At 40.2% G+C, this 27000-nt stretch overlaps 2 protein-coding genes and 1 long non-coding RNA gene across 3 annotated transcripts in view; 1 reads left to right on the top strand and 2 right to left on the bottom strand.

Moving 5' to 3' along the window:
- ADAM32 (ADAM metallopeptidase domain 32) overlaps positions 1-20187 on the top strand; it is a 145926-nt gene extending 125739 nt beyond the window's left edge. Inside the window, exons 17-19 of the mRNA XM_045997445.1 lie at positions 219-302; positions 19344-19446; positions 20024-20187. Of these exons, the coding sequence (XP_045853401.1) occupies positions 219-302; positions 19344-19446; positions 20024-20187 (351 nt within the window). The remainder of the gene's footprint in view (positions 1-218; positions 303-19343; positions 19447-20023) is intronic.
- A 1305-nt stretch (positions 20188-21492) lies between these two features.
- On the bottom strand, positions 21493-24955 carry LOC123936949 (protein NYNRIN-like). Its single transcript, XM_045997444.1, is given in 3 exon segments — positions 21493-22491; positions 22493-24214; positions 24371-24955. Coding segments are annotated over 3 exon segments (3306 nt in total).
- A 646-nt stretch (positions 24956-25601) lies between these two features.
- LOC123936727 lies at positions 25602-26586 on the bottom strand. Its single transcript, XR_006817381.1, has 2 exons — positions 26530-26586; positions 25602-25933 (listed from the first exon to the last, which is right to left on the bottom strand). It is a non-coding gene; the product is annotated as an uncharacterized LOC123936727 (long non-coding RNA).
- Between the last annotated feature and the right edge of the window lie 414 nt (positions 26587-27000).

Genomic DNA, 27000 nt, shown 5'->3' with positions numbered 1-27000 from the left:
CCAAAGGGGACATTTTAAGAGAAATTGAAAAATATTTTGAACTAAATGAAATGAAAACAACATAGAAAAATTTACAGGTTACAGCAAAAGTAGTACTTTGATTGAAATGTATTACATTGAATGGTTGGTCTTATTGTATAAAATTACTGATTGTAATGTTAAGACAGTTGGATTCCTGTAACATGGAAAAAGGTTTTTTGTATTTTTTCTTTTTTTAGATATGTGTAAATCATGAATGTGTAGATGCAACAGACGTTATAAGTCAATCAGTCTTTTGTTCACAGAAGTGCGGAGGACATGGAGTAAGTAAGCACAAAATTTTTATTTCCCCAAATCACATTATCTTGGACACTTTATAGCATCATTTAACAAAGTTATTCAACATTTATCGTGTTTCTCTTATTTGAGAGTCTGTGTTGTGTCTCACTTATGTGGAGTTAAATTGGGTCACTAAATTTGTAACCAAAGGTACTTTTAGAGAAAATTATATCAAATTAAATTGTTAATGACCTTAACAGATATATTCTTATAGACGGCTACTCTTCAGAGGTGTTCAATGAATACATTCACCTGTTCATTAAGGGAAGATAATTATGCCATAATTTGTGCGTCTCTGAATATGTGCAGTGAGGAAAAACTATTGGTTTTATCCTTTTTTTAAAAAAGATTTATTTATTTATTTATTTGACAGACAGAGATCACAAGTACGCAGAGAGGCAGGCAGAGGTGGGGGGGGGGAAGCAGGCTTCCTGCAGAGCAGAGAGCCCGACGCGGGGCTCGATCCCAGGACCCTGGGATCATGACCTGAACCGAAGGCAGAGGCTTTAACCCACTGAGCCACCCAGGCGCCGCCTCCTTTTTAAATACACTGTTTCTTTAGCAGTTTTAAGTTCATAGCAAAATTGAGAAGTACACAGATTTCCTATTTACCTCCTAACCGCAATACACAGCTTCTCTCACCATCAATGTTCTCCACCAGAGTAGAGTACATTTGTTACAATCATAAACCTACAAAAACACCATTATCAGTCAACGTCCATAGTTTACGAAGGGTGTGCTTTTGGTGTTGTTTGTTCTACGTGTTTAGACAAATGTATAATGGCTGGTATCCATCATTAATGGTATCATATAGAGTAGTTCCATAGCCCTGAAAATCTTCTATGCTCTGCCTCCTCATCCCTCCAGTCCTCCTACTCCTGAGAACTATCAGTCATTTAAGTGTCCCCATAGTTTTGCTTTTTCCAGAATGCCATATAGTTGGAATCTTATAGTGTGTAGCCTCTTCAGACTGGTTCCTTAGCTTAATAATATGTATTTAAAGTTCCTTCATGTCCTTCCCTGGCTTGATAGCTCATTTCTTTTTAGTGTTACTATTCCATTATTTGGATGTTAGCATAACTTATTCATTCACCTACTGAAGATAGGTATATTGGTTGTTTCACATTTTCAGTTATAAATAAAGCAGCTATAAACATTCATGTGCAGTTTTTAATACGGGAATAAGTTTTCAGCTCAGGTCATGATCTCAGGGTCCTGACTGAGGCCTGCGTCCGGCTCCCTGCTCAGCAGGGAGTCTCCTTCTCCCTCTCCCTCTGCCACCCCCACCCCACTCATGCTCTTTCTCTTTCTCTCTCTCTCAAATAAATAAATAAAATCTTAAAAAAAAAAACACCAAAGGTCAAAAAACCTTCATTTAGGTCTTTTTTTTATGATTTTGTCTTACCCTTTCATTTGGGATATATTCCTCTTCTATTTATTTTGTCTAACACTCTGTGTTTGTTTTTATGTATTAGGGAGGTTAGCTACATCTCCTGGTCTTGAAAGTAGTAGCTTTGTGTAGAAGAGGTTTTGTGGTGCACTGTAGTGCAATGCCCCTGGTCACCAGAAGCAGCAGTCTGTGTGTCTTCTGTGTGGACTGCATGTACCCTGCTATGGTGGCTGAGCCATATTTGCCTCAGCCCAGCAAGCTGCAATGACCTCCTCTGCCTATTGTTGGCTCACTGGGTAGGGTTTTTGTTCCTGTGCTGTTAAGAGACCTGTCTGAGGTCACCACAGGTTCTCTGGTAGAAAGGATTGGCAATCAGACTAGGTGCCTGCAGTCAGCCTCCGTGCTACAACTATGGGTGCACCAAATGGTGGGGCTTGCTCTTTATGTGGCCAACTGAGAGGTTTTTGTTAGTGGGTGGGGCTGGTAGGCCAACTAGACGTCCGCAATTAGCTTCTTTGCCATGGTTGCAAGCATGCCAAATGGCAGAGCTTGCTCTGTGTGCAGCCAGCTAAGAGGCCTGGCTGGAGCTATATGCTGGTGTGTGTGGTTATCTCCATTTTCCCCAGGGCAGAAGTCGCTCTGGAGAGGCACTCTTCCCTGCTGGGGTTGCTTGCAGGGCAGGAGCTGCTTTGGAGAGATGCTTGCTACAGCATGCAGGTCAGATAGGGCAGGTCTGATGGGGAATGTGGAGACAGGGCACGCAGTGCTAGCTAGATAGAAGGAAAAAGCACTGACTCCCCCAAGTGTCAGCTGTCTAAGTTGGGGGAGGTGAAGAGAAATGGTGCCCACCAACAATTTTATTCCTGGAGGTATCTACTGAAGATACTGTACATATTTTGAGACAAGTAAATAAACCTTCTTCATATATACCCTAGTCACTTTTCAAACTATTGCTTCTGTGCTGTGTTTTAGGTCAAGTTATTTATTATGCTGACTCTTTAAGGGTAAGGACTCAGTTTGGTATCATCCTGTAGCTCTCCCAAGTTAAACCCTGATGATTTAAAAAGTTCCTCCTACCTTTTTAAATGTAGTCTTCTCTCTATGGTGGATCATCTGTTCTACCAGTTTTCAGGCCATTTTCAGAGTTAGTTGCATATATGTAGCTGTTATCTCAGTGTGTCTATGGGATGAAGTGAGCTCATGTTCCTCCTACTCCACCATCTTCCCTGAAACTCTCCTATTTTTTCTTTAAATTGACTTTTTGTCCTGTTTTCCTCACTTTCTTCTGGAACTCCAATTATTCTAATATATATGTTTGACGGTTTCCCATTAGATCATGTGTTATATTCTTCATTGTTTTTCATTCTGTTTTCTTTGTTCTACTATAATGGGATTATTTAAAAGTTCCTATAATCTGGATCAACAATTCTACTGTTTTATACTGCTGTAGGTGCTCTCTATTGCATTTTTCTTGTCATTTATTAGCATTCTGTATCTCTGGAATTTTTTATGATTTCTCTTTGTCAAATTCCTCAAAATAGCTTTGTTGAATTCTTTTTCAGCTAAATTGCCAAATTCTATGTTTTGAGTTCAGTTACTGGAGTATTATTGTTATCTTTTGGTAATAACATGTTTTTAGGATTCTTCATGTTCCTCAAGTTTTGTGTTGCTCTTTTCACATTTGAAGTAGTCAGCTTCTTAAATCTTTATTAGTTGTCAGTAGGTGGGAGATAATATTTGCTGTTCTTACTTATATCTGGGTCTTTCTACAACCTTGTATGTATATATTTGCTCTACATTTCTTGCACCCTCTCGTGGCAGAATTCTTAAGCTAGTATGTCTTCCTTGTTTCTTATAACACACCAAGTCAGCAGCTGGAAAACCGTTTTCCAGAAGATGTGCTACAGCTTAAGTTTGTGATCTCTCTCTTGTTCAAGGAACCTGGCCTTATTTTCTGACGGTACTCCTTATCTACCAGAGCTTTTTGCTGCCACACTCAGAAACACACATAAGAGCAGGCTGTGGGGAGTTGTGGGGTTAACACTTGGGGTGTTTTGGGTGCCCCTGGATCAGGTAAGGGGCAATCATTTGTGAGGATCTCCCAGCAACTTGTGGGCAGGCTTCCTACTGGAGTAATGAAAGCGTATTGCAGGAACTGTGTCCCTTTAATGCCCTTTGATAGACTTATCTGCCAATTTCCTGATTTCTTCCTGCCCCTCAATTGTGGAGATTCCTGCCTCAATACTCTGGGTGTTGTGGGAGAGAAATGGATTTCTCCAGTTGTGTCCTGTACAGCTGGGTTAGCTGAAGCCTTACTCACTACTTTCTCTTTTCTCTGTAGAAGAGGTCACTGCTGGCTAGTTCGGCCCTGGACTATGTGTCATTGGGGGAGGGATGGCACTGGCAGATACTCTTACCCACTTCAGTGCATCTGAACTATTATTTTATTTTATTTTGTTTGAGGGTGATGCTTCAAAGGAATGCAGGAATCTATTTTTGGGAAACTATTCCTGGGAAGACTTCTGTAAGGCTCTCTTTTCCTTCAGTTTCTGCCCACATCTGCACTCTCTGTGTTTTTGCCAACTGCCTATTAGAGGAGCTGAGTCCTCTTCACTGGCTCCTTCTGATTCCATAGCCCATACTCAGGTCTGTCTTCCTAGTACCTGATGCACAAGTGGGCAAGACTCCTCCCAGGCTCCTTGATATGCAGTGCTTGATTCCACAACTCTCACAGAGGTACTTTTGTTCATGGATGATGCTGAAAATTAGTTGTTTTTATAAAGGGGGACCAAAGGGGTGGGAGTTCTTGTGAGACAGTAATTCTTTTGTCAAACACAAAGCCATTTTTATCTCTTCCTTCCCAGTCCTTATACCTTTTATTTTCTTATCTTGTCAATACGATGTTGTAAAGAGGGACTTTCTTGCCTTTCTCCTGACCTTAATGGAAAAGCTTTAATCTATTATTAGGTATAATTTTATCTGTCAGGTTTTTAAAAAAGATATTCTTTTATCAATTTGCGGAAGTTTCCCTCTATTTATAGCTTTCTGATAGTCTTTTATCATTATGGGGTGTTCAACTTTGTTCAATAATTTTCTGCAATTATTGCTATGGTCATGTGATTTTTCTTTTTTAGTTGTTGATATATGATGGGTTACATTAATTGATTTTCAAATGTTGAACCATTCTTGCATACTTGATACTCACTTGCTCATGGTATATAATACTTCTTATACATTAATGGAATTAATTTGCTAATATTTTGTTGAGGATTTTTTACATCATTTTTCATGGGAGGTATTGATCTATAGTTTTTTTATAATGTCTTTTTCTTTGGTATTAGAGTAATGTTGGCCTTATAAAATGTATCAGGAAGTATTCACTCTACTTCTAATTTCTGAAAGAGACTATAGGGAATTGGTATGATTTCTTCCTTAAATGTTTGGTAAAATTCACTAGTTAACCCAACTGGACTTATGCTTTCTGTTTTGGAAGATTATTAATTATTGATTTAATCTGTCTCTTTTTTAATGCCTTCAAAATACCCTGCTAAAATTGCCTACTTTTTTTTAACAGTCACCAATCTAAACTTTTTAATTTTATATTACATTATTGTATTTTAAAATTTTTATTCAAGTATAATTAACATGCAGTATTATATTAGTTTTGGGTATACAATGTAATGATTCAACCATTTTATGCATTACTCAGTGCTCATCACAATAAATGTACTTTTAATTCCTTTCATCTCTTTTACCCAGCCGCACCTAGCTCCCCTCTGGCAACCAGCAGTTTGTACTCTGTATCTTAAGAGTCTGTTTTTTGTCTCTTTTCTTTATTAATTTGTTTTGTTTCTTAAATTCAACATGTGAGTAAAATCATACGGAATTCGTCTTACTCTGACTGACTTATTTTATTTAGCGTTATACCCCCAAGGTCAATCCATGTTGTTGCAAATGGCAAGATCTTATTCTTTTTTATGACTAAGATTCCTTTATATATATATATAAAATATAAAAAACATATTTTGTATGTATGTATTATATATATATAATAAATATATATAATATGTATTATATATATTTTCATACACACACACACACACACACCATCTTCTTTATCCATTCATCTCTTGATGTATACTTGAGCTGCTTTCATGTATTGGCTATTGTAAATAATACAGCAATAAACATAGGGATATATATATATATATCTGCATATATGTTTTTGAATTAGTGTTTTTGTTTTCTCTGCATAAATACCCAGTAATGGAATCACTAGATCATATAGTATTTCTGTTTATAAGATCATACAGTATTTCTGTTCATAGTCTTTAGAGGAACCTCCATACTCCTCTCCACAGTGGCTGCACTAATTTACATTCCCACCAGCAGTGCACCAGGGTTCTTTTTCTCCACATCATTACCAACACTTGTTATTTCTTGTGTGTTTTATTTTAACCATTCTGACAGGTATACAGTGATATCTCATTTTGGTTTTGATTTGTATTTACCTGATGATTAATGATGTTGAACATATTTTCATGTGTATGTTGTCCAGCTGTATGTCTTCTTTGGAAAAATGTCCATTCATGTCCTCTGCTCATTTAATTGGATTGGTTTCTTTTTTTTTATGTTCAGTTGTATAAGATCTTTTATATTTTAGTTACTAACCTTTTATCAGACATGCTATTTGCAAATATTTTCTCTCATTTCATAGGTTGCATTTTTGTTTCTTGATGATTTCTTTTGCTGTGCAGAAGCTTTTTATTTTGGTATAGTCCCAATAGTTTGTTTTTGCTTTTGTTTTCCTTGACATAGGAAACATATGTAGAAAAGGTTGCTTTGTCCAGTGTCAAAGAGATTATTGCCCATGTTCTCTTCTAGGATTTTTATGGTTTTAGTTCCCAAATTTAGGTCTTTAATACATTTTGAGCTTAGTTTTGTGTATGACTTGCCCAGTTTCATTATTTTCATGTAGCTGGCCAGTTTTCCCAGCACTAATTATTGAAGAAACTCTTTCCCCCACTGTATATTCTTGCCTCTCCTATTATAGATTAATTGACCATTTAAGGGTGGGTTTATTTTGGTCCCTCTAGGCTGTTCTATTGATGTACATGTCTGTTTCTGTGCCAGTACTGTACTGTTTTGATTACTACAACATTGTAGTAAATCTTAAAGTCTGGGGTTGTGATACCTCCAGCTTTGTTCTTCTTTCTCAACCTCTCATTGGGTGTTCAGGGTTTCTTGTGTTCCATGCTAATGATTTCAGTATTATTTGTTTTAGTTCTGTGAAAAATGCCGTCTGTATTGTGTTGAGAATTGCATTGACTCTGTAGATTGCTTTGGATAGTTTGGACACCTTAACAATATTCAATCTTCTAATTCACAACCTTGGAATATCTTTTCATTTACTTGTGTTGTCTTCAATTTCTTTCAGCAGTGTTTTATAGTTTACATAGTATAGGTTTCTCAACAATAGTTTAAGGTAATTCCTAGATTTTTTGTGGGGAGGGGTGCAATTCTTATGAGATTATTTTTTTAAATTGCTCTTTCTGCTCCTTGTTATTATATAGAAATACAACTGATTTATGTGTATTAATTTTGTATCTTAAAAGTTTACTGAATTCATTTATACCTTCAAATAGTTTTTTGGTGGAGTCTTCAGGGTTTTATATGTATTTTATTTTACCATCTGCAAATAGTGACATTTTTTTTTTCTTGTCTGATTGTTGTGACTGAAATTACCAGTACTATGTTGAATAAAAGTAGTGAGAATAGACCTCCCTGTCTTGTTCTTAGTCTTAGAGGAAAAGCTCTTGGTTTTTCAACATAGAGCATTATGTTAAGTATATGATGAGAGTTTTTTATGATAAACTGATATTGTGTATTAAATGCTTTTTCTTCATTTATTGAAATGATCATGTTATTTTTATCTTCATTTTGCTAGTATAGTATCACATTGGTTAATTTGGGAATATTGAACCATCCTTGAATCACCACAATAAAATCCCACTTGGACAAACTGAATAAATTTTTAAATGTGTTGATCTTTAACATGGGGAGTCAAGATGGCGGGGAAGTAGGAGGAGGCGCCGTTTCAACCTATACCCTAAAGTGAGCTGATTACCTACCAAAGAACTCCGATCACCCATGAAATCAGCCTGAGATCAGAATTATACATGTCTGGATCTCTACAGGAGCAGAAGATGCCAGTGGGCAGGTGGGGAATCCTGATTGCACAGAAGCGTTCCAGGGTGCACCTTGACTACAGCACAGTCGATACATCCAGTTGCATCCATTTAGTCATCTCTTACCAAAATGACTAGGAGGAGGAATGCCCAACAGAAGAAAAATACAGAGGATGGACCTTCTGCAACAGAGCTAATGGCTATTGACCTATATATGTTGGAAAAGGTATTCAGGCGAACAATTATCCAGGCAGTAGCTAGGTTGGAGAAAGCCATGGATGACCAAATGGAATTGATTAGGGCAGAAGTGAAAGTCACCAGGGATGATGTTCAAAATGCTCTCAATGAGTTCCAATCTAATCTAAATTCTCTAAAAGCTAGGGTAACTGAGACAGAAGATAGAATTAGAGATCTGGAGGACAAACAGATAGAAAAGATCAGGAGGAAGCCTGGAACAAACAGCTCAGAAGCCATGAAAACAGAATCAGGGAAATAAATGATGCCATGAAACGTTCCAACGTCAGAATTATTGGAATCCCTGAAGGGGAGGAAAAAGAAAGAAGTCTAGTAGATAAAGTGGAAGAAGTTATCTATGAAAATTTTCCCAATCTCACAAATGGAAACAACGTTCATGTACTAGAGGCAGAACGGTTTCCCCCCAAGATTTTAGATTCTCGAAAGTGCTCGTGACACCTGATAGTTAGAATGAAGAATTATAATTGTAGGCAGACCCTCTTGAAAGCAGCTAGGACAAAGAAGCTCTTTACATACAGAGGAAAGCCATTTAGAATAACGTCAGACCTGTCCACAGAGACCTGGCAAGCCGGGAAGGGCTGGCAAAATATATTCAGAGTACTAAATGAAAAGAACATGCAGCCAAGAATACTTTATCCAGCAAGACTGACATTCAAAATGGATGGAGAGATAAAGAGTTTCCAAGACCGGCAAGGCTTAAAAGACTATGCAACCACCAAGCTGACACTGCAGGAAATATTAAGGAGGGTTTTATAAAAGAGAAAAAAATCCTAAGAATATCATTGAACAGAAATATAGAGAGAATCTACAGACAGAAAGACTTCAAAGGTAACACAATGTCAATAAAAACATATCTATCAATAATCACTCTCAATGTGAATGGCTTAAATGCGCCCATAAAATGACACAGGGTTGCAGATTGGATAAAACGACAGGACCCATCCATATGTTGTCTGCAAGAGACCCATTTTGAGCCTAAAGATACACCCAGACTGAAAGTGAAGTGATGGAGAAGCATCTTTCATGCCATTGGGCCTCAAAAAAAGGCCAGGGTAGTGATTCTCATATCAGATAAATTATATTTTAAACTAAAGACTGTAGACAGAGATACAAAAGGACACTACATAATTCTTAAAGGGACTATCCACCAAGATGATCTAACAATTGTAAATATCTACACCCCCAATATGGGAGCACCCAATTACATAAGAAAACTATTAATCAAGATAAAGAGTCATATTGATATGAATACATTAATAGTAGGAGATCTTAACACACCTCTCTCAGTAATAGACAGATCATTGAAGCAGAAAATCAATAAAGAAATAAGAGCATTGAATGAAACATTGGACCAGACAGACCTCATAGACATATACAGAACATTCCACCCTAAAGCAACAGAATACTCATTCTTCTCAAGTGCACATGGAACCTTCTCCAGAATAGACCACGACCTGGGTCACAAATCAAGGCTCAACCAATACCAAAAGACTGACATTATTCCCCGCATATTCTCAGATCACAGTGTTTTGAAACTGGAGCTCAATCACAAGGAAAAGTTCGGAAGAAACTCAAACACCTGGAAGCTAAAGACCATCTTGCTTAAGAATGCTTGGATCAACCAGGAGATCAAAGAAGAACTTAAACAATTCATGGAAACCAATGAGAATGAAGACACTTAGGTCCAAAACCTATAGGATACAGCAAAGGCGGTTCTAAGGGGGAAATACATAGCCATCCAAGCCTCCCTCAAAAAAATTGAAAAATCCAGAATACACCAGCTGTCTCTACACCTTAAAGAACTGGAGAACCAACAACAAATCAAACCAACTCCACATGCAAAAAGGGAAATAATCAAGATTAGAGCATAGATCAATGAGGTAGAAACCAGAGATACAGTAGAACGTTTCAATGAACTAGAAGCTGGTTTTTTGAAAGAATCAATAAGATCGATAAACCATTGGCCGCACTAATCCAAAAAAAAAAAATTTGGAAGGGGAGGCGAACCATAAGAGACTATGGACTCTGGAAAACAACCTGAGGGTTTTGAAGGGTCAGGGGTGGGAGGTTGGGGGAACAGGTGGTGGGTAATGGGGAGGGCACGTTTTGCATGGAGCACTGGGTGTTGTGCAAAAAGAATGAATACTGTTATGCTGAAAAAATAAATAAAATGGGAAAAAAAAATTTGGAAGGGGAGGCGAACCATAAGAGACTATGGACTCTGGAAAACAACCTGAGGGTTTTGAAGGGTCAGGGGTGGGAGGTTGGGGGAACAGGTGGTGGGTAATGGGGAGGGCACGTTTTGCATGGAGCACTGGGTGTTGTGCAAAAACAATGAATACTGTTACGCTGAAAAAATAAATAAAATGGAAAAAAAAAAAATAAAAATAAAAAATGAGGATAATAAAAAAAAAGAAAAAGAAAAGAGAGAAAGCCCAAATTAATAAAATTATGAATGAAAAGAGAGAGATCACAACTAACACCAAGGAAATAGAAACAATAATCAGAAATTATTACCAACAGTTATATGCCAATAACCTAAGCGACCTAGATGAAATGGATGCATTCCTGGAAAACTATAAACTCCCAAAATTGAACCAGAAAGAAATTGACAACCTAAATAGACCTATGTCTAGTAACGAGATTGAAGCAGTGATCAAAAACCTCCCAAAAAAAAAAAAAAAAAAAAAGCCTAGGACCTGACGGATTCCGTGGGGAATTCTACCAAACTTTCAAAGAAGAAATAACACCAATTCTCCTGAAGCTGTTTCAAAAAATTGAAGCAGAAGTAAAACTTCCAGACTCGTTTTATGAAGCCAGCATTACCCTGATTCCCAAACCAGACAAAGACCCTACCCAAAATGAGAATTTCAGACCAATATCACTGATGAATATGGATGCTAAGATTCTCAACAAGATCCTAGCAAACAGGATCCAGCAGAACATTTAAAAGATTATCCACCGGGGCGCCTGGGTGGCTCAGTTGGTTAAGTGACTGCTTTCAGCTCAGGTCATGATCCCAGAGTCCTGGGATCGAGTCCCACATCAGGCTCCCTGCTCCTTGGAGAGTCTGTTTCTCCCTCTGACTTTCTCCCCTCTCATGCTCTCCCTCACTGTCTCTCTCTCAAATAAATAAATAAAATCTTAAAAAAAAAAAAAAAAGATCATCCACCATGACCAGGTGGGATTCATCCCTGGGTTACAAAGATGGTTCAACATTCGCAGATCAATCAATGTGATAGACCAAATCTCTAAGAGGAGAGAGAAGAACCAAATGGTCCTCTCAATTGATGCAGAAAAAGCATTTGACAAAATCCAGCATCCCTTCCTGATTAAAACGCTTCAAAGTATAGGGATAGAGGGAACATTCCTGAACTTCATGAAATCTATCGATGAAAGACCCACAGCAAATATCATCCTCAATGGGAAAAAGCTTGCAACCTTCCCGTTGAGATCAGGAACACAAGGATGCCCACTCTCACCACTCTTGTTCAACATAGTATTAGAAGTCCTAGCAATGGCAATCAGACAACAAAGAGAAATAAAGGGTATCCAAATTGGCAATGAAAAAGTCAAACTCTCTCTCTCCGCAGATGACATGATTCTTTATATGGAATACCCCAAATACTCCACCCCCAAACTACTAGAACTCATACAGCAATTCAGTAACGTGGCAGGATATAAAGTCAATGTACAGAAATCAGGGGCTTTCTTATACACTACCAATGAAAATACAGAAAGGGAAATTAGAGAATCGATTCCATTTACTATAGCACCAAGAACCATAAGATACCTGGGAATAAACCTAACCGAAGAGGTAAAGGATCTGTACTCGAGGAACTACAGAACACTCATGAAAGAAATTGAAGAAGACACAAAAAGATGGAAGACAATAGGGCAATCTATACTTTTAATGCCATTCCGATCAAAATTCCACCAGTATTCTTCAAAGAGCTGGAGCAAATAATACTAAAATTTGTATGGAATCAGAAGAGACCCCAAATTGCTAAGGAGATGTTGAAAAACACAAACAAAACTGGCGGCATCACGTTACCTGATTTCAAGCTTTACTACAAAGCTGTGATCACCAAGACATCATGGTACTGGCATAAATACAGACACATAGACCAGTGGAACAGAGTAGAGAGCCCAGATATGGACTCTCAACTCTATGGTCAAATAATCTTCGACAAAACAGGAAAAAATATACAGTGGAGAAACAGTCTCTTCAATAAATGGTGCTGGGAAAACTGGACAGCGATATGTAGAAGAATGAAACTCGACCATTCTCTTACACCGTACACAAAGATACACTCGAAATGGATAAAAGACCTCAACGTGAGACAGGAATCCATCAGAATCCTAGAGGAGAACATAGACAGTAACCTCTTCGATGTCAGCCACAGCAACTTCTTTCAAGATATGTCTCGAAAGGCCAAGGAAACAAAAGTGAAAATGAACTTTTGGGACTTCAACAAGATCAAAAGCTTCTGCACAGCAAAGGAAACAGTCAACAAAACAAAAAGGCAACCCACGGAATGGGAGAAGATATTTGCAAATGACAGTACAGACAAAAGGTTGATATCCAGGATCTATAAAGAACTCCTCAAACTCAACACACACAGAACAGATAATCATATCAAAAAATGGGCAGAAGATATGAACAGACACTTCTCCAACGAAGGCATACAAATGGCTATCAGACACATGAAAAAATGTTCATCATCACTAGCCATCAGGGAGATTCAAATTAAAACCACATTGAGATATCACCCTACACCAGTTAGAATGGCCAAAATTAGCAAGACAGGAAACAACGTGTGTTGGAGAGGATGTGGAGAAAGGGGAACCCTCTTACACTGTTGGTGGGAATGCAAGTTGGTGCCGCCACTTTGGAGAACAGTGTGGAGATTACTCAAGAAATTAAAAATAGAATAGGGAGGGCACGTATTGCATGGAGTACTGGGTGTGGTGCAAAAACAATGAATACTGTTAAGCTGGAAATAAATAAAAAGGAGGAATGGAAAAAAAAAAGAAATTAAAAATAGAGATTCCCTATGACCCTGCAATTGCACTGCTTGGTATTTACCCCAAAGATACAGATGTAGTGAAAAGAAGGGCCATCTGTACCCCAATGTTCATAGCAGCAATGGCCATGGTTGCCAAACTGTGGAAAGAACCAAGATGTCCTTCAATGGACAAAGGGATAAGGAAGATGTGGTCCATATACACGATGGAGTATTATGCCTCCATCAGAAAGGATGAATACCCAACTTTTGTTGCAACATGGACGGGACTGGAAGAGATTATGCTGAGTGAAATAAGTCAAGCAGAGAGAGTCAAGTATCATATGGTTTCACTTATTTGTGGAGCACAACAAAGAACATGGAGGACATGGGGAGATGGAGAGGAGAAGGGAGTTGATGGAAACTAGAAGGGGAGATGAACCATGAGAGACTATGGACTCTGAAAAACAACCTGAGGATTTTGAAGGGGCTGGGGGTGGGTGGTTGGGGAACAAGGTGGTGGGTAATAGGGAGGGCACGTATTGCATGGAGCACTGGGTGTGGTGCAAAAACAATGAATACTGCTATGCTGAAAATAAATTAATTAAATAAAAAAAATATGATTGGCTGGATTGGCTGTCACTGCACTGGAAGACTTCTGTGAAGTTTTAGCAGAGCAGTTTTCATTTTGTTTTTAGAAAAGCATTTTAATAAATTTTCCATTTATATATGCCCAATTATATCTCTCTAGCTATAGCAGCAGAGACCTTCTATTCAAATTTTTGTGAGAACAAGTACAGAACACCTGTCCTTGTCTGGCATGTTAGGAGCTCTATCCTAATAAGTAAAAAGCTGAATAAGCTGAAAATTAACAATTCTTCTTATATTCACCAGAAAGGTGAGATCACAAACAATCACCTCCAAAACTGGAGACACAGGTAAATACACAAAGTCACAACTTAACAAAACAGAAGTCCACATGGGAATCAGTACCAGAGTAGAAAAAATGAAACTCTCATTGATGTACTACTTGGAGGCTCCATTAGAGTTAGATACTTCAGTGTGTTGCGGGGGTGGGGAGTCTAGTTATTAGAGTGTCTCCATACTTTTGTGAGTTTTACATCCAGGAGCTCAACCAGAAAATATAAGAGAAAAATTCCCCTGTACTCACAGCAGGGGGCAGAGAAAAGGACCAGTTTTGAAATATGCAGGAGTATTCTGTTCTTCTTAACAAGACCTAACTTAAAGAGAAACTATTTTACTAGAGCCTAAAATTATTGAGTTTTTTTTCAGAGCCTAACTGACATAATGGAAGGGAAATGCCTAATTCCAGTCTATTCTAGTCATACTGTCCCATGTAAAAGAAGGAAAAAACTTAAAAGCACTTGTGAAATTCACAAACCAGAGGCATAAGCTCACTAAAAGAATGAGACTTAATTATATATGATTACAGAATTCTACCACCCCCCTGACCTTTCCAACACAATTTACCAATACGTTATTATCAGTTCTTTTTACTCAGTACATCATGTACAGCTACCAAGAAAAAAATCACAAGGCATACAAAAAAGCAAAAACAAAATAAAACAAAAACAAAAACCACAATGTGAACAGAGCAAACACCAGAACCATACTCAGCTAAAGCAAAGATATCAGAATTACCAGACCAGGAATTCTAAGGGCTCTAATGGATAAAACAGACCTATTAAGAAAGAATCTAAAGGGGCACCTAGGTAGCTCAGTTGATTAAGTGCCTGCCTTCAGCTCAGGTCATGATCCCAGGGTCTTGGGATGGAGTCCCACATTGAGCTCCCTGCTCAGCAGGGAGTCTGCTTCTCCCTCTCCTTCTTTGTGTGTGCTCTCTCTCTCTCTCTCTCTGGAGGAATCTAAAAAGAAATGCTGAAGATAAAATTGTGAAAGAAATAAAGAATGACTTTGATAGAATTATGAGTAGACCTGTAAAGCTTGAGGAAAGAATCTCTGATTTTGAAGGTATCTCAACAGAAATTTCCAAAACTGAAAATAATGAGAAATAAAGACTGAAAAAGAAGCCCAGAAATTCCAAGGACTGTGGCACAACTGTAAAAGGCACACCATATGTATATTTGGAATACCTTAAGAAAATAAAAAAATAACAGATATTTAAATGAATAATAACTGAACATTTTTAAGGTCAGACACCAAACCATAGATCCAAGAAGCTCAGAAAACAACAAGCAAAAATTTCCACCTAGCTATATCATCTTCAAACTTTAGAAAATCAAAGATGAAGAAAAATCTTGAAAAAAGCCAGAAAGGTGGGGGGGGGAATCTAGAGAGGTGCAAGGATAAAAATTACATTAGACCATTATTCTGAATTAATGTAAGCAAGAAGAGCATGGAGTGAAATATTTAGTGTCTTAAGAAAATAATCACCGGGGCGCCTGGGTGGCTTGGTGGTTTAAGCCTCTGCTTTCGGCTCAGGTCATGATCTCAGGGTCCTGGGATCGAGCCCCGCATCGGGCTCTCTGCTCAGTGGGGAGCCTGTTTCTCCCTCTCTCTCTGCCTGCCTCTCTGCCTACTTGTCACCTCTCTCTCTGTCAAATAAATAAATAATAATAAAAAAAAAAGAAAATAATCACCAAGTTAGAATTTGGTATCATGCAAAATACTCTTTAAAAGGAAAAAAGAGACTCTCTCAGACAAACAAAAATTGAGAGATTTGTCAAGAGCAGGCCTACCCTGGAAGAAATGACAAAAGTTCATCAGAGAAAAGGAAAACTATACAAGGCAGAAAATTGTATTTTACATACAGAGAAAAGGAGCATTAAGGATGGAGTAAATGAACATAAAATAAAAACTTTTATTGTTCTTTATTGATCTAATAGATACCAGATTTTTTAATCCCCTCCCCGTATATATGCCATTTTCTATCCTAGGTGTTATCTTAGGCTATCACCTGTGCTTCAGACCAATTGGCTATAGATTGGAAGTTCCAATGACTTCCTCCTTGGCAACTCAGTTCAGACATCAATTGCAAGCCCAGATTGTTACCTGTACTTCTAACTGGCTATAAATCAGAGGTTCCCAAGATTCCTTCCTTGGATTCAATTAATTTGCTAGAGTGGCTCACAGTACTTAGAGAAGCATTTTGCTTACTAGATTACTCTTTCATTATAAAAAGATATAATTCAGGTGCAGCCAAGTAGAAGAGAGATGTATAGGGAAAGGGTGCCAAACTTTCATGCCCTCTCTGTATGCACACTGTCCTCAAATCTTTACATGTTCACCAACCCAGAAGCTCTCTGAATCCTGTCCTTTTGTGTTTTACAGAGGCTTCATTGCATAGGTACAACTGATTGAGTCATTGACCATTGACAATTGATTCAACCTCCCTGAAGGTTGGGGGAGGGGTAGAGCAGGACTGAAATTTCCAACCATCTAATCATATAGCCACATGGAATCACGTGGATTCCACTGGCAACCAGCTCCCATCCTTAGATGCCTACAAAACTTATCTTCATTTACATAACAAAAGACACTTTAATCTCTCTCAATACAGGAAATGATAAGGGTTTTGGGAGCTGTAAACCAGAAACTGTGGACAAAGACCAAATACATGTGAAAAATACATCAATCATCTGAATGATGAGATATTTATTTCTTAAAAATCACAATATTGCAATACCCACTAGATGGTAACTTTTCTTTCCTCTATTCCAACAGTCTCTGAAAACCCCCATTCTACTTGTTTTGATGATTTTGACTACTTTAGATACCTCATATAAGTGGAGTAATACCATATTTGTCTTTTATTGATGACTCATTTCAGTCATCTATGTTTTAGCATGTGATAGGACTGCCTTCCTTTTTAAGGTTGAATAATATTCCCTTGTATGTATGTACCATATTTGGTTAATATAGTCATCTGTTAGTGGACATTTGGGTCATTAACACCTCTTAGCTCTTGTGAGTATTTTATTCTGGGGTCATAGGTGTGCAAATTTTCACTTTGAGACTCTGCTTTCAGTTCTTTATTATAGTAGTCATCCTAATGGATATAAGATGATATTGTAATTTTCATTTGTATTTCTCTTATGACTGTTAATGTTGAACATCTATTCATATTCTTACTGGCCATTCGTATATCGTCTTTGGAGAAATTTCTATTGAAGTCCTTTGCCCATTTAAGTAGGTTATCTGATTTTTTAAAAAAATTATTGTTGAGTTGTGTGAACTCTATGCTTATTCTTGATATTAATCTCTTATCAGATATATGATTTGCAAGTCTTTTCTCCTGTTCTATAGATTACTTTGTCACTCTTTTGATTGTATTCTTTGATTTACAAAAGTTTTTAAGTTTGTTGTAGATCCATTTGTCCATTCTTACTATTTTTGCTTGTGCTTTTAGTCCAAGAAATGATTGTGAAGTCCAGTATCATAAAACTTTTCCCCTATGTTTTCTTCTAGGAGTTTATAATCTTAGAGGTCTTACATTAAGTTTTTAATCCATTTTGAGTTTATTTTTGTACATGATGTGAGATAAAGATCTAATTTCATTCTTTTGCATTGGATATCCAGTTTTCATTTGCAGGTAAGACTTCCCATTGAGTGGGCTTGGCATCCTTGTCATAAATCATATGACCATATAATTAATATATTACTGATTGCAATAATTGAATAACTGAATAAATAAATGAAATAAGTGGATTGAAGGGAAAATTCTTCCTTATGGTGTTATCAATATAGAAGGAACAATGAAGTTAAATAATTATGAATGGATATTCAAACTAATGAGTGAAATTATTATGAGGATCTAGATGCTTACAGAATCTCACAACTATTTCCTCATAGATTACTTATTAATTGCAAATGGAAGCATAGAAACTTAGAGTGGAAAAACCCGGAAGACAGCAATTAACCAAGTGATCCAAAAGTAACAATACAATATTAGGACAAACTGACAACATGTATCTCCTGAGAAGGACAACATCACTTCTGTGAAGTATTTCAGAGTAAAAGTACACACACACACACACACACACACACACACACACACAGACCACAGCATAAATGTGGTGTGACAAAAGCTGGGAATATGGATATCCTGAATAGAACACTTTTTTCCCCTCTGTACATTTAAGTCATGGAATTAGATCCAAGTTGTTGAATAGAGATCTTAGAAACTGAGAGATATTATATATTATTTTGAGAGGAAGAATAGCAAGAGGTCAAGGGCAGGGCCCCTGAAACCAGATTACTTAGGTTTAAATCCTTTTTCCATCAGTTACTAGCCGTTTGACTTTTGACAAGTTAAATATCTATGCCTCAGTTTCTTCTTCTATATAGTGGGAATAATAATAGTTTCAAACCTCACAGGGCTGTTGTGAGGACTTAATGAGTAAATCTAAGTAGTATTCAGAATAGAGACTAACACATAGTAACTACCATAAAGGTGTTGGCTATTACTACTTCATTTATTTATATATTAATTATAGAAACCGTCAATTCCTAATCTAAGTATCTGATGGCCTCTTTGGAATACAAAAACCCTTGGATTAAGAATCGAGCAAACAGAAACATCTGGATGGCTCAGTTTTTTAAGCATCTGACTTCAGCTCAGGTCATGATCCCAGGGCTCAGCAGGGAGTCTGCTTTTCCCTCTCCCCATTCCCTTCCCCCTGTTCTTTCTCACTTTTTCTCTCTCTCAAATAAATAAAATCTTTAAAAAAATAAAACAAAACAAAAAACTCACAACCCAATCCTGGTGAAGGACAGTGGGATTGTAGGTACAAATATTTCAAGCTAGCACATAATGTCACTGAACTTGGAGATAGAAAGAGATGTGCACAACCAGTTCTGGAGGTGGTGGTACTAGCTGGCTCCAGCGTGCCACTGGATGGGTCTCATTCTCATTAGAATTTAAGGATATGTTTCTGAAATTGCAAACTAAGTTTTCAGGTGAATATTTGAAAGTTAAATTTTCTTGATGTAAATTCTATGAGCCTCTATAGCTTTTAAAAAAACTGTGTGTATGTTTTTGGTATGTGCATTAGAAACCAAACATTTGATTTGTAGGATTATCTCTATAAATAAAATTACACTAAATGAAAATGCAAAAGTAAGCTTTATGATCCATCTGGTAATTTTACTTTTTATGAGAAAATAGTTTTAAATGATCATTTAAGTTTTTAAAAATGATCCTAGGTATGCAATTCCAATGAAACGTGCCATTGCTTTGATGGCTACCGGCCTCCATTTTGTGAAAGGCGTGGCAGAGAAGTTTCTAGTTTGTCTGGGAAGCAGGAGGGCAAGTATCTAATATCTTTACATATTCAGTTAATAAATTCTCAAATTGCTTATCTTCATAAAAACAAAGGTATATTTTTGATGCCTAGAAGGCAATATTTACAATTAAAAGGTAAACAGTCTTCTTTTCAAGAAGTGAAAACCAAGTATGTCTTCTTAATCTTACTCTTCTTATATTAACTCTCAATATCATGATTGAAACTGAGAGTATCTTTTAAATTTTTATTTTCTGATATCATTGACTTTCTCCATTAGGTTGTTCTGTAAATTTGTTGGATTATATGATTCCACATTATATATTATTGACGTTTTTGGGTCCAACTTAATGGTGCTATAGTGAGATTTTGCTATAGCTATAGTATAATGTAGAGTATGTTGGAACTTTCTGGAACTTTTTTCTAATCTTTTAGAAAGAGGTTTTAGAGATGGTTTTAAGTATTACGATTCTATTATTATTTTTCTATGTTCTTTGAATAACAACAAAAATTAAGAGCATTGTAATTGGTTTGCTGCAACTTGAAAGTAAAGTAGATGGTTTCAATTTTTTACTCTGATTTTTAATATATTTCTATTTTTAGGTTTAACCATGGGAAAAGTTCTTAGAAGGGCTGAAAAGAACCGGTGGCTTCTAGGTTTCTGCATTGCTTTACCTGTTATCATCATAGCAACCATAATAGCTGTTTCATGGAATAGTTCGAAAAAGTGGTTTGCCAAAGAAGAGGAGTCCCTAAGTAGCGAGTAAATTGAATTTGTGTTCCAAAACTTTAGTACCATTTGACTCTAATCAGTATCATGGGCAGTATCATGAGCAGCAACCATACATTTTACAGTGATTTTGAGTACTATATAAATATCTCGTTTAATTTTGTGAGATAGTTTTGAATATCCCCATTTTAAAGATGCAAAAATTTGGGAGTATAATTTAAATAATTTGCCAAAGTTATTGCCTTAGAAATGAAAGACCCGCGGATCCCCGTACCCAAGAATTCAACACTGCCACAGGATGCAATCAGCAAGAGGATCTTTATTGTAACGCGGGCGCCTGCGGGTGGTCAGCAGCTCCTGCCAGCTGAGCACACCAGGCTGGGGTGGTGCAGGGTTTTTATAGACAGGTACAAACAAGTTTTGGGTGAGGCGGGGCTGATTGGCTGACAGTTTGAACATTTGAAAAAGGCATACTTGGCTTTAGCGGATTGGCTTTGGAGGACCCGCGCGCGCGAAGGCGAAGGTGGGAAGGGGGGGGTAGAGCGGGGGAGCGGGAGGCGGACTTACAGAAGCAGATGCTTAGTTACAGGAACCTGATTGGTCTATTTAAATTAAGCAGTCAGGCGTTGGGTTCAAGACAAAGACATAGCTGTTTGTTCTGGCGTGGCGGCCTTGTTTCAGCACTCTGGAAAAAGCCCTCAGCAAGGAGGAAGGGGGTCTTTCATTCCCCCCTTTTTCTTTATCATGGATAGAATCTTATATCCATTTGTCCTGTACTTATATTATGTCAGTTTGGGGTTTGGCTTGTTTGAGGAGTTGATATTGCTGTGTCAGTACCGTTGTCTGGATTACTGACAAGCAGTCTTTGATGAACTGAACAAGCTTATTTAGGATGTAAGGGCCAATTGATAAAATCAGTAATAGAATAATAAGGGGTCCCAGAAGGGTGGATAATAAAGTGGCGAACCAAGGTGACCGATTGTACCAGCCTTCAAACCAGCCTTGCTGGGATTCAAAATCTCTTTTTCTCTGGGCCAATCTTTCTCTGAGTTTATCCATTGTCTCCCTAACTACCCCTGTTTGATCAGCATAAAAACAACATTCCTCTTTGAGGGCTGCACATAACCCCCCTTCTTTTAGGAATAATAAGTCTAACCCCCTTCTGTTTTGTAGAACGACCTCGGAAAGGGAGGTTAAGGATTTGTATTAGGGGTGTGTTGGGCCGTACTGGACCAGATAACTTCCCCCGTTTGAGAGAGAACCTGCCAGGTTAATTGCTTGGGGAGATGTGGGCTGGTGCCACTTACAGGGGAAAGGAAAGAGAATAAGCAAAAGAGTAAGATCAACGGCAAATGAGTCTTATCTTTAGTGGGTTTGGGGAGCATTGGATGGTCCATTCCGAGTTCTGAGGGTGTCCTGTTTGTTCTTCCGGGTGTGCCGCTTTCACACGGGAGGCGTGGATCCAGGCTGCAATCCCGTCAACTTTTAGCGCCGTGGGCGTTGTCAGGAGTACCGTGTGGGGTCCTCTCCAACGGGGTTCAAGGTTTGTGGCTCGATGTCTGCGGACCCAAACGATGTCTCCAATTTTGTAGGGATGAGGCCACAATGAGGTGTTAAGTTTTTCCTCGTAGGCGGCAGCCAGGGGTTTCCAGACCTCTTGTTGCACCAGCTGTAAGGCTTGCAGATGGGCCTGTATGGAGGGGGAGGGGGAATGAGCAGAGATATCTGGCGCAAAGAACGTGACAGCGGGGGGCGGAGCACCATAGAGAATTTCGAAGGGGGTTAATCCATGGGGGCCTGGAGTATTTCTGGCCCGATAGAGTGCTAGAGGTAGGAGCAATACCCAATCTTTAGAGCCAGTTTCAAGCAGTAATTTAGTTAGAGTCTCCTTAATGGTCCTATTCATCCTTTCTACCTGTCCTGAACTCTGGGGTCTGTAAGCACAATGTAGTCTCCAATCAATCCCCAGCAGCTTGGCCACCGACTGACTTACCTGGGAGACAAAGGCAGGCCCGTTGTCGGACCCTAGTACCTCGGGCATTCCATACCTTGGAAAAATTTCTTCCAGCAGCTTCTTGGCGACTATGTTGGCGGTTTCCTTTTTGGTAGGAAAGGCTTCTGCCCATCCTGAAAAGGTGTCTAAAAAAACTAAGAGATATTTATATCCATACATGCCAGGTTTAATTTCGGTAAAGTCAATTTCCCAATGTGTGCCAGGTCGATGACCACGTACCCGGACACCTGGTCCAATAATAGTCTTCCCAGGATTGACTTGGGCGCAGGCTTTACAATTAGCGGCCGCCTGACGAAGAAGGAAGTTTTGTTTGGGGAAGTAGTTTTTTTAAATTGGCCCTATCCATAAGAGATTTCATCTTGTTCGCGCTCAGATGAGTCAGCTGATGGAGGTGATTTATTAGTTCCTTTGCCATCGTTATAGGTACTATGGCCTTTCCTCGGTATTCCCATCGGTTTAGGGCTGAGTTGTAATTGGCCCCTATCTTCTGTATGAAATCCAAGTCTGCCTCCTCATAATTCCAAATGGGGGTTTCCTCTGGCTCTCCTATCTCAGTGAGTATAGTAACAGTTAATAGTTGGGGCCCCAAAGCTGCCTGTTTGGCTGTCGCATCAGCTAGGCGGTTTCCTCTCGCCTCGGGGGTATCCCCTTTTTGATGGCCAGGGCAGTGTATTATGCTCAGCTTCTTGGGGAGGAATAAGGCTTTTAATAGGGCCAATATTTCGGTCTTATTTTTAATCTCCTTACTGTCAGAGGTTAGTAGTCCCCTCCGCCGATAAATTTCTCCGTGAATATGGGCAGTGGCAAAAGCATATCTGCTGTCTGTATAGACATTAAGATTCTTACCTTCTGCCAACTGAAGGTCCTGGGTTAAGGCGATCAATTCTGCCCGCTGCGCCGAGGTGCCTTCTGGTAGCGCGCTTGCCCATACAATTTGAGAGTCGGTCGTGATGGCCGCTCCTGCTCGTCGTTTTCCATCCTGCAGGTAGCTACTGCCATCAGTATACCAGGTCAGGTCTGCATCCTTCATGGGCTGGTCAGTTAGGTCGGGCCGTGTCCCATGTGTTTCAGCAAGGATCTGGTGACAGTCATGCAATGGTGCCTCCCCAGGAGTGGGCAATAAAGTTGCGGGGTTAAGAGTCACTATAGGTCCGAACTGGATCCTGTCTGAGTCCAGGAGGAGGGACTGATAATGAGTCAGGCGGGCATTAGACAGCCAGCGGTCTGGTGGTTGGCGCATTAGAGACTCCACTGTATGTGGAGCCAGGATGGTTAGGGGCTGTCCCAAAGTTAGTTTGGTTGCGTCCTTGATGAGGACCGCGATTGCTGCTATCATTTTTAGACATGGTGGCCAGCCTGCCGCCACGGGGTCTAACTTTTTGGACAGGTAGGCAATAGGGCGTCTCCAAGGCCCGAGCCTTTGAGTTAGGACCCCCTTAGCAAATCCTTGTTTTTCATCAACAAAGAGGTCGAAGGGTTTTGTTATGTCTGGCAGGCCTAACACCGGAGATTTAAGGAGCGCTTGTTTGATATGGTCAAATGCCTGCTGTTGTTGCTCAGTCCAAACAAAAGGAGTATTTTGTTTTGTTAAGGGGTACAGAGGAGCCGCTATCTCCGCAAACCCCGGAATCCATAGTCTACAGAAGCCTGCGGTTCCTAAGAATTCCCGCAATTGCCTGTGGTTTTAAGGTGCGGGAAGGCCAGAGATAGTCTCTTTTCTCGCGGCTGTTAGCCATCGTTGGCCATTATATAGCTCATAACCCAGGTAAGTGACTTTAGTCTGGCAGATCTGGGCCTTCTTTGCGGATGCCCTATATCCCAGTTGGCCTAGGGTTAATAGGAGGTTCCCAGTACCTGTTCGGCAGTCCTCTTCATTGGTAGCCGCTAATAGAATGTCATCGACATATTGGAGCAGGATCAGAGAGGGATGTTTTACCCGGAAGTTGGCCAGGTCCTGGTGAAGGGCTTCGTCGAACAGCGTTGGGCTATTCTTAAACCCTTGTGGTAGCCGTGTCCAGGTTAACTGACCTGATATTCCCAAGTCTGGATCCTTCCATTCAAAGGCAAAGAGGGGCTGACTCTGAGGACTTAGTCTCAAACAGAAGAAAGCATCTTTGAGATCTAGGACCGTATACCAGAAGTGGGTTGGAGGCAGGGAACTAAGTAAGTTGTAAGGGTTGGGCACCGTAGGGTGGATGTCTTCTACCCTCTTATTGACCTCTCTTAGGTCTTGGACTGGCCGGTAATCATTGGTGCCAGGTTTCTTGACGGGTAACAGAGGAGTGTTCCAGGAGGACCGGCATGGGGCCAAAATGCCCTGGTCTAGTAACCGCCTTATGTGCGGTTTGATGCCCTGGTAGGCCTCATTGGACATAGGATATTGCTTAACATTGACAGGAACGGCCGTTGCCTTTAATTGTATGTGAATGGGGGGCTGCTGGATAGCTAGTCCCATTCCTCCTGTTTCCGCCCAGGCATCTGGGTAAGACGCAAGCCAGGACTCTATGTTTCTCTGAGGTTGGGAGGGCTCCTCATGTAATCTACATTCTTCTTCTAACTGTAGGGTAAGGATGTGTAAAGGAGTCCCGTTGGGGCCGGTCACAGTGGCCCCCTGTGGCTCAAAATGGATTTGAGCCTTGAGCTTGGTTAATAAATCTCTCCCCAGGAGTGGGTAGGGGCAGTCAGGCACATGAAGGAATGAGTGAGAAACTTTACCTGAAGCCAGATGTACTCTTCTCTCCGTAGTCCATTTATATTGTTTTCCTCCTGTTGCTCCTTGAACCCATGCCATCCGGTCACTTAATGGTCCGAGGCTCTTGGTTAGAACAGAGTGTTGAGCCCCTGTATCTACTAAGAAGGTGACTGGTTGCCCCCCAACGGTTAGGGTTACCCGGGGTTCAGGGGGGGGCTCCTGACCCTGACGGCCCTAGTCTTCGTCTAAAGCCGTAAGTCTTGTGACTTGCTTAGCATTTTCCTTAGGGTGTCGGAATTTCTTCGGGCATTCCTTGGCCCAATGTCCCCTTTCTTTACAGTAGGCACATTGGTTTCGGTCTACTCGGGGCCTCCTTATGTCTCCCTCCCTGTCTGACTTTCCTGCCTCTGGTCCTTGGCTGCCTTGCACTACGGCGGCCAAGATTTTGCTAAGTTCCTTACTTCGTTTATGTTCTCGTTTCTCTTCCCTTTCCTCAGCCTCCTTCTTTAGTTTCTCCTCTTTCTCTTCCTGCAACTTCCTAAGTCGTTCCTCCTTTTCTTCCTGAGTCTCTCTTTTATTAAAAATCTTTTCTGCCTCCTTTAATAAATCTTGCAAAGAGAAATCTTGTAGATTCTCTAAACGCTGTAGTTTATTCCTTATATCTGGTGCTGACTGCCAAATAAATGCCATGGAAACGTTTCCTCTCTGCTCATTGCTATCTGGGTCAAAGGGCGTATACCTGCGATAAGCCTTTCCAGGAAAGCGGTTGGAGATTCCTCTGACCCCTGAGTGGCCTGTCTTACCTGAGCCAAATTGGTGGGGCGGCGCCCTGCATTATGGAGACCTGCTATGAGTAACTGGCGGTAAAGATTTAGGTGGGATCTGGGATGGGGTGAGGGACGGGGGGGAGCGGAGGGTCCTGGGGGAGAAGTGGTGTATGGAAGGGGTTTGGGCTCTGGGTGAACGAAGGGAAAGACCCAAGGAGGAGGATCATCAACCAGGCTTTTCCCACACTACAACATAGGGTACTTGGTCTGGATGGCCTTGGGGTCCCTGGTCGAAGACTCGTTCTTTGACCTGCAAAATAACATGGATGTTAAAGGTTCCATCTTTGGGCCACCCAACGTTAAAGGTAGGCCATTCTGAAGTACAAAGGGTCTGCCATTTCCTTCTTCTGACTTCCACCGACAGGTTATTGGCTCGGATTTGGATGTCTCTCCAGTGGCCTAAAGTGAGACTCAAAGGGGTGGTAAGAGTCTGTCCCATTTTGGAATCAAGGGAAACCCAAAGGGCAACGAAAAAGACACACAAAACACACAAGACACTTAACGAGCCGGCAAAAAGAAACGCTGCGCGATTTTGGTGCAAAACCGAAAGTACAGATTCAGACGGCCGTGAGGAATCCTCTGTGGCCCACAGACAGACGTATCCCTCGGATACGTGTGGGGCCCCGAAAAAACGGGCCCCTCTGATCCCTGGGGCGTCCCCCAGGGTGGCAGGGGAGAAGTCCGAGTTCGTCAACTCCTTCTCAAGCTGCCCAGAATACAGATCTACTACACGTAGTAGTACAGTCCTATACAGGCGTATAGGCAGAACAAACGGGAGACGAGAACACGAGCACGAGACAGAAAATGAGAACACAGTTATTAAGGCTTAAATGCTGGCCAGCTTACCTCCCGGTGGGAGTCGGTTGGATCCTTGGGCAGGAGTCCGATGATCTTGGTGGAACCTCCAAATGAAAGACCCGCGGATCCCTGTACCCAAGAATTCAACACTGCCACAGGATGCAATCAGGAGGAGGATCTTTATTGTAACGCGGGCGCCTGCGGGTGGTCAGCAGCTCCTGCCAGCTGAGCACACCAGGCTGGGGTGGTGCAGGGTTTTTATAGACAGGTACAAACAAGTTTTGGGTGAGGCGGGGCTGATTGGCTGACAGTTTGAACATTTGAAAAAGGCATACTTGGCTTTAGCGGATTGGCTTTGGAGGACCCGCGCGCGCGAAGGCGAAGGTGGGAAGGGCGGGGTAGAGCGGGGGAGCGGGAGGCGGACTTACAGAAGCAGATGCTTAGTTACAGGAACCTGATTGGTCTATTTAAATTAAGCAGTCAGGCGTTGGGTTCAAGACAAAGACATAGCTGTTTGTT

The sequence above is a fragment of the Meles meles genome, chromosome 2, assembly GCF_922984935.1.
Source record: "Meles meles chromosome 2, mMelMel3.1 paternal haplotype, whole genome shotgun sequence".
Lineage (NCBI taxonomy): Eukaryota > Metazoa > Chordata > Mammalia > Carnivora > Mustelidae > Meles > Meles meles.
This window is presented reverse-complemented; position numbering and strand designations above follow the sequence as displayed.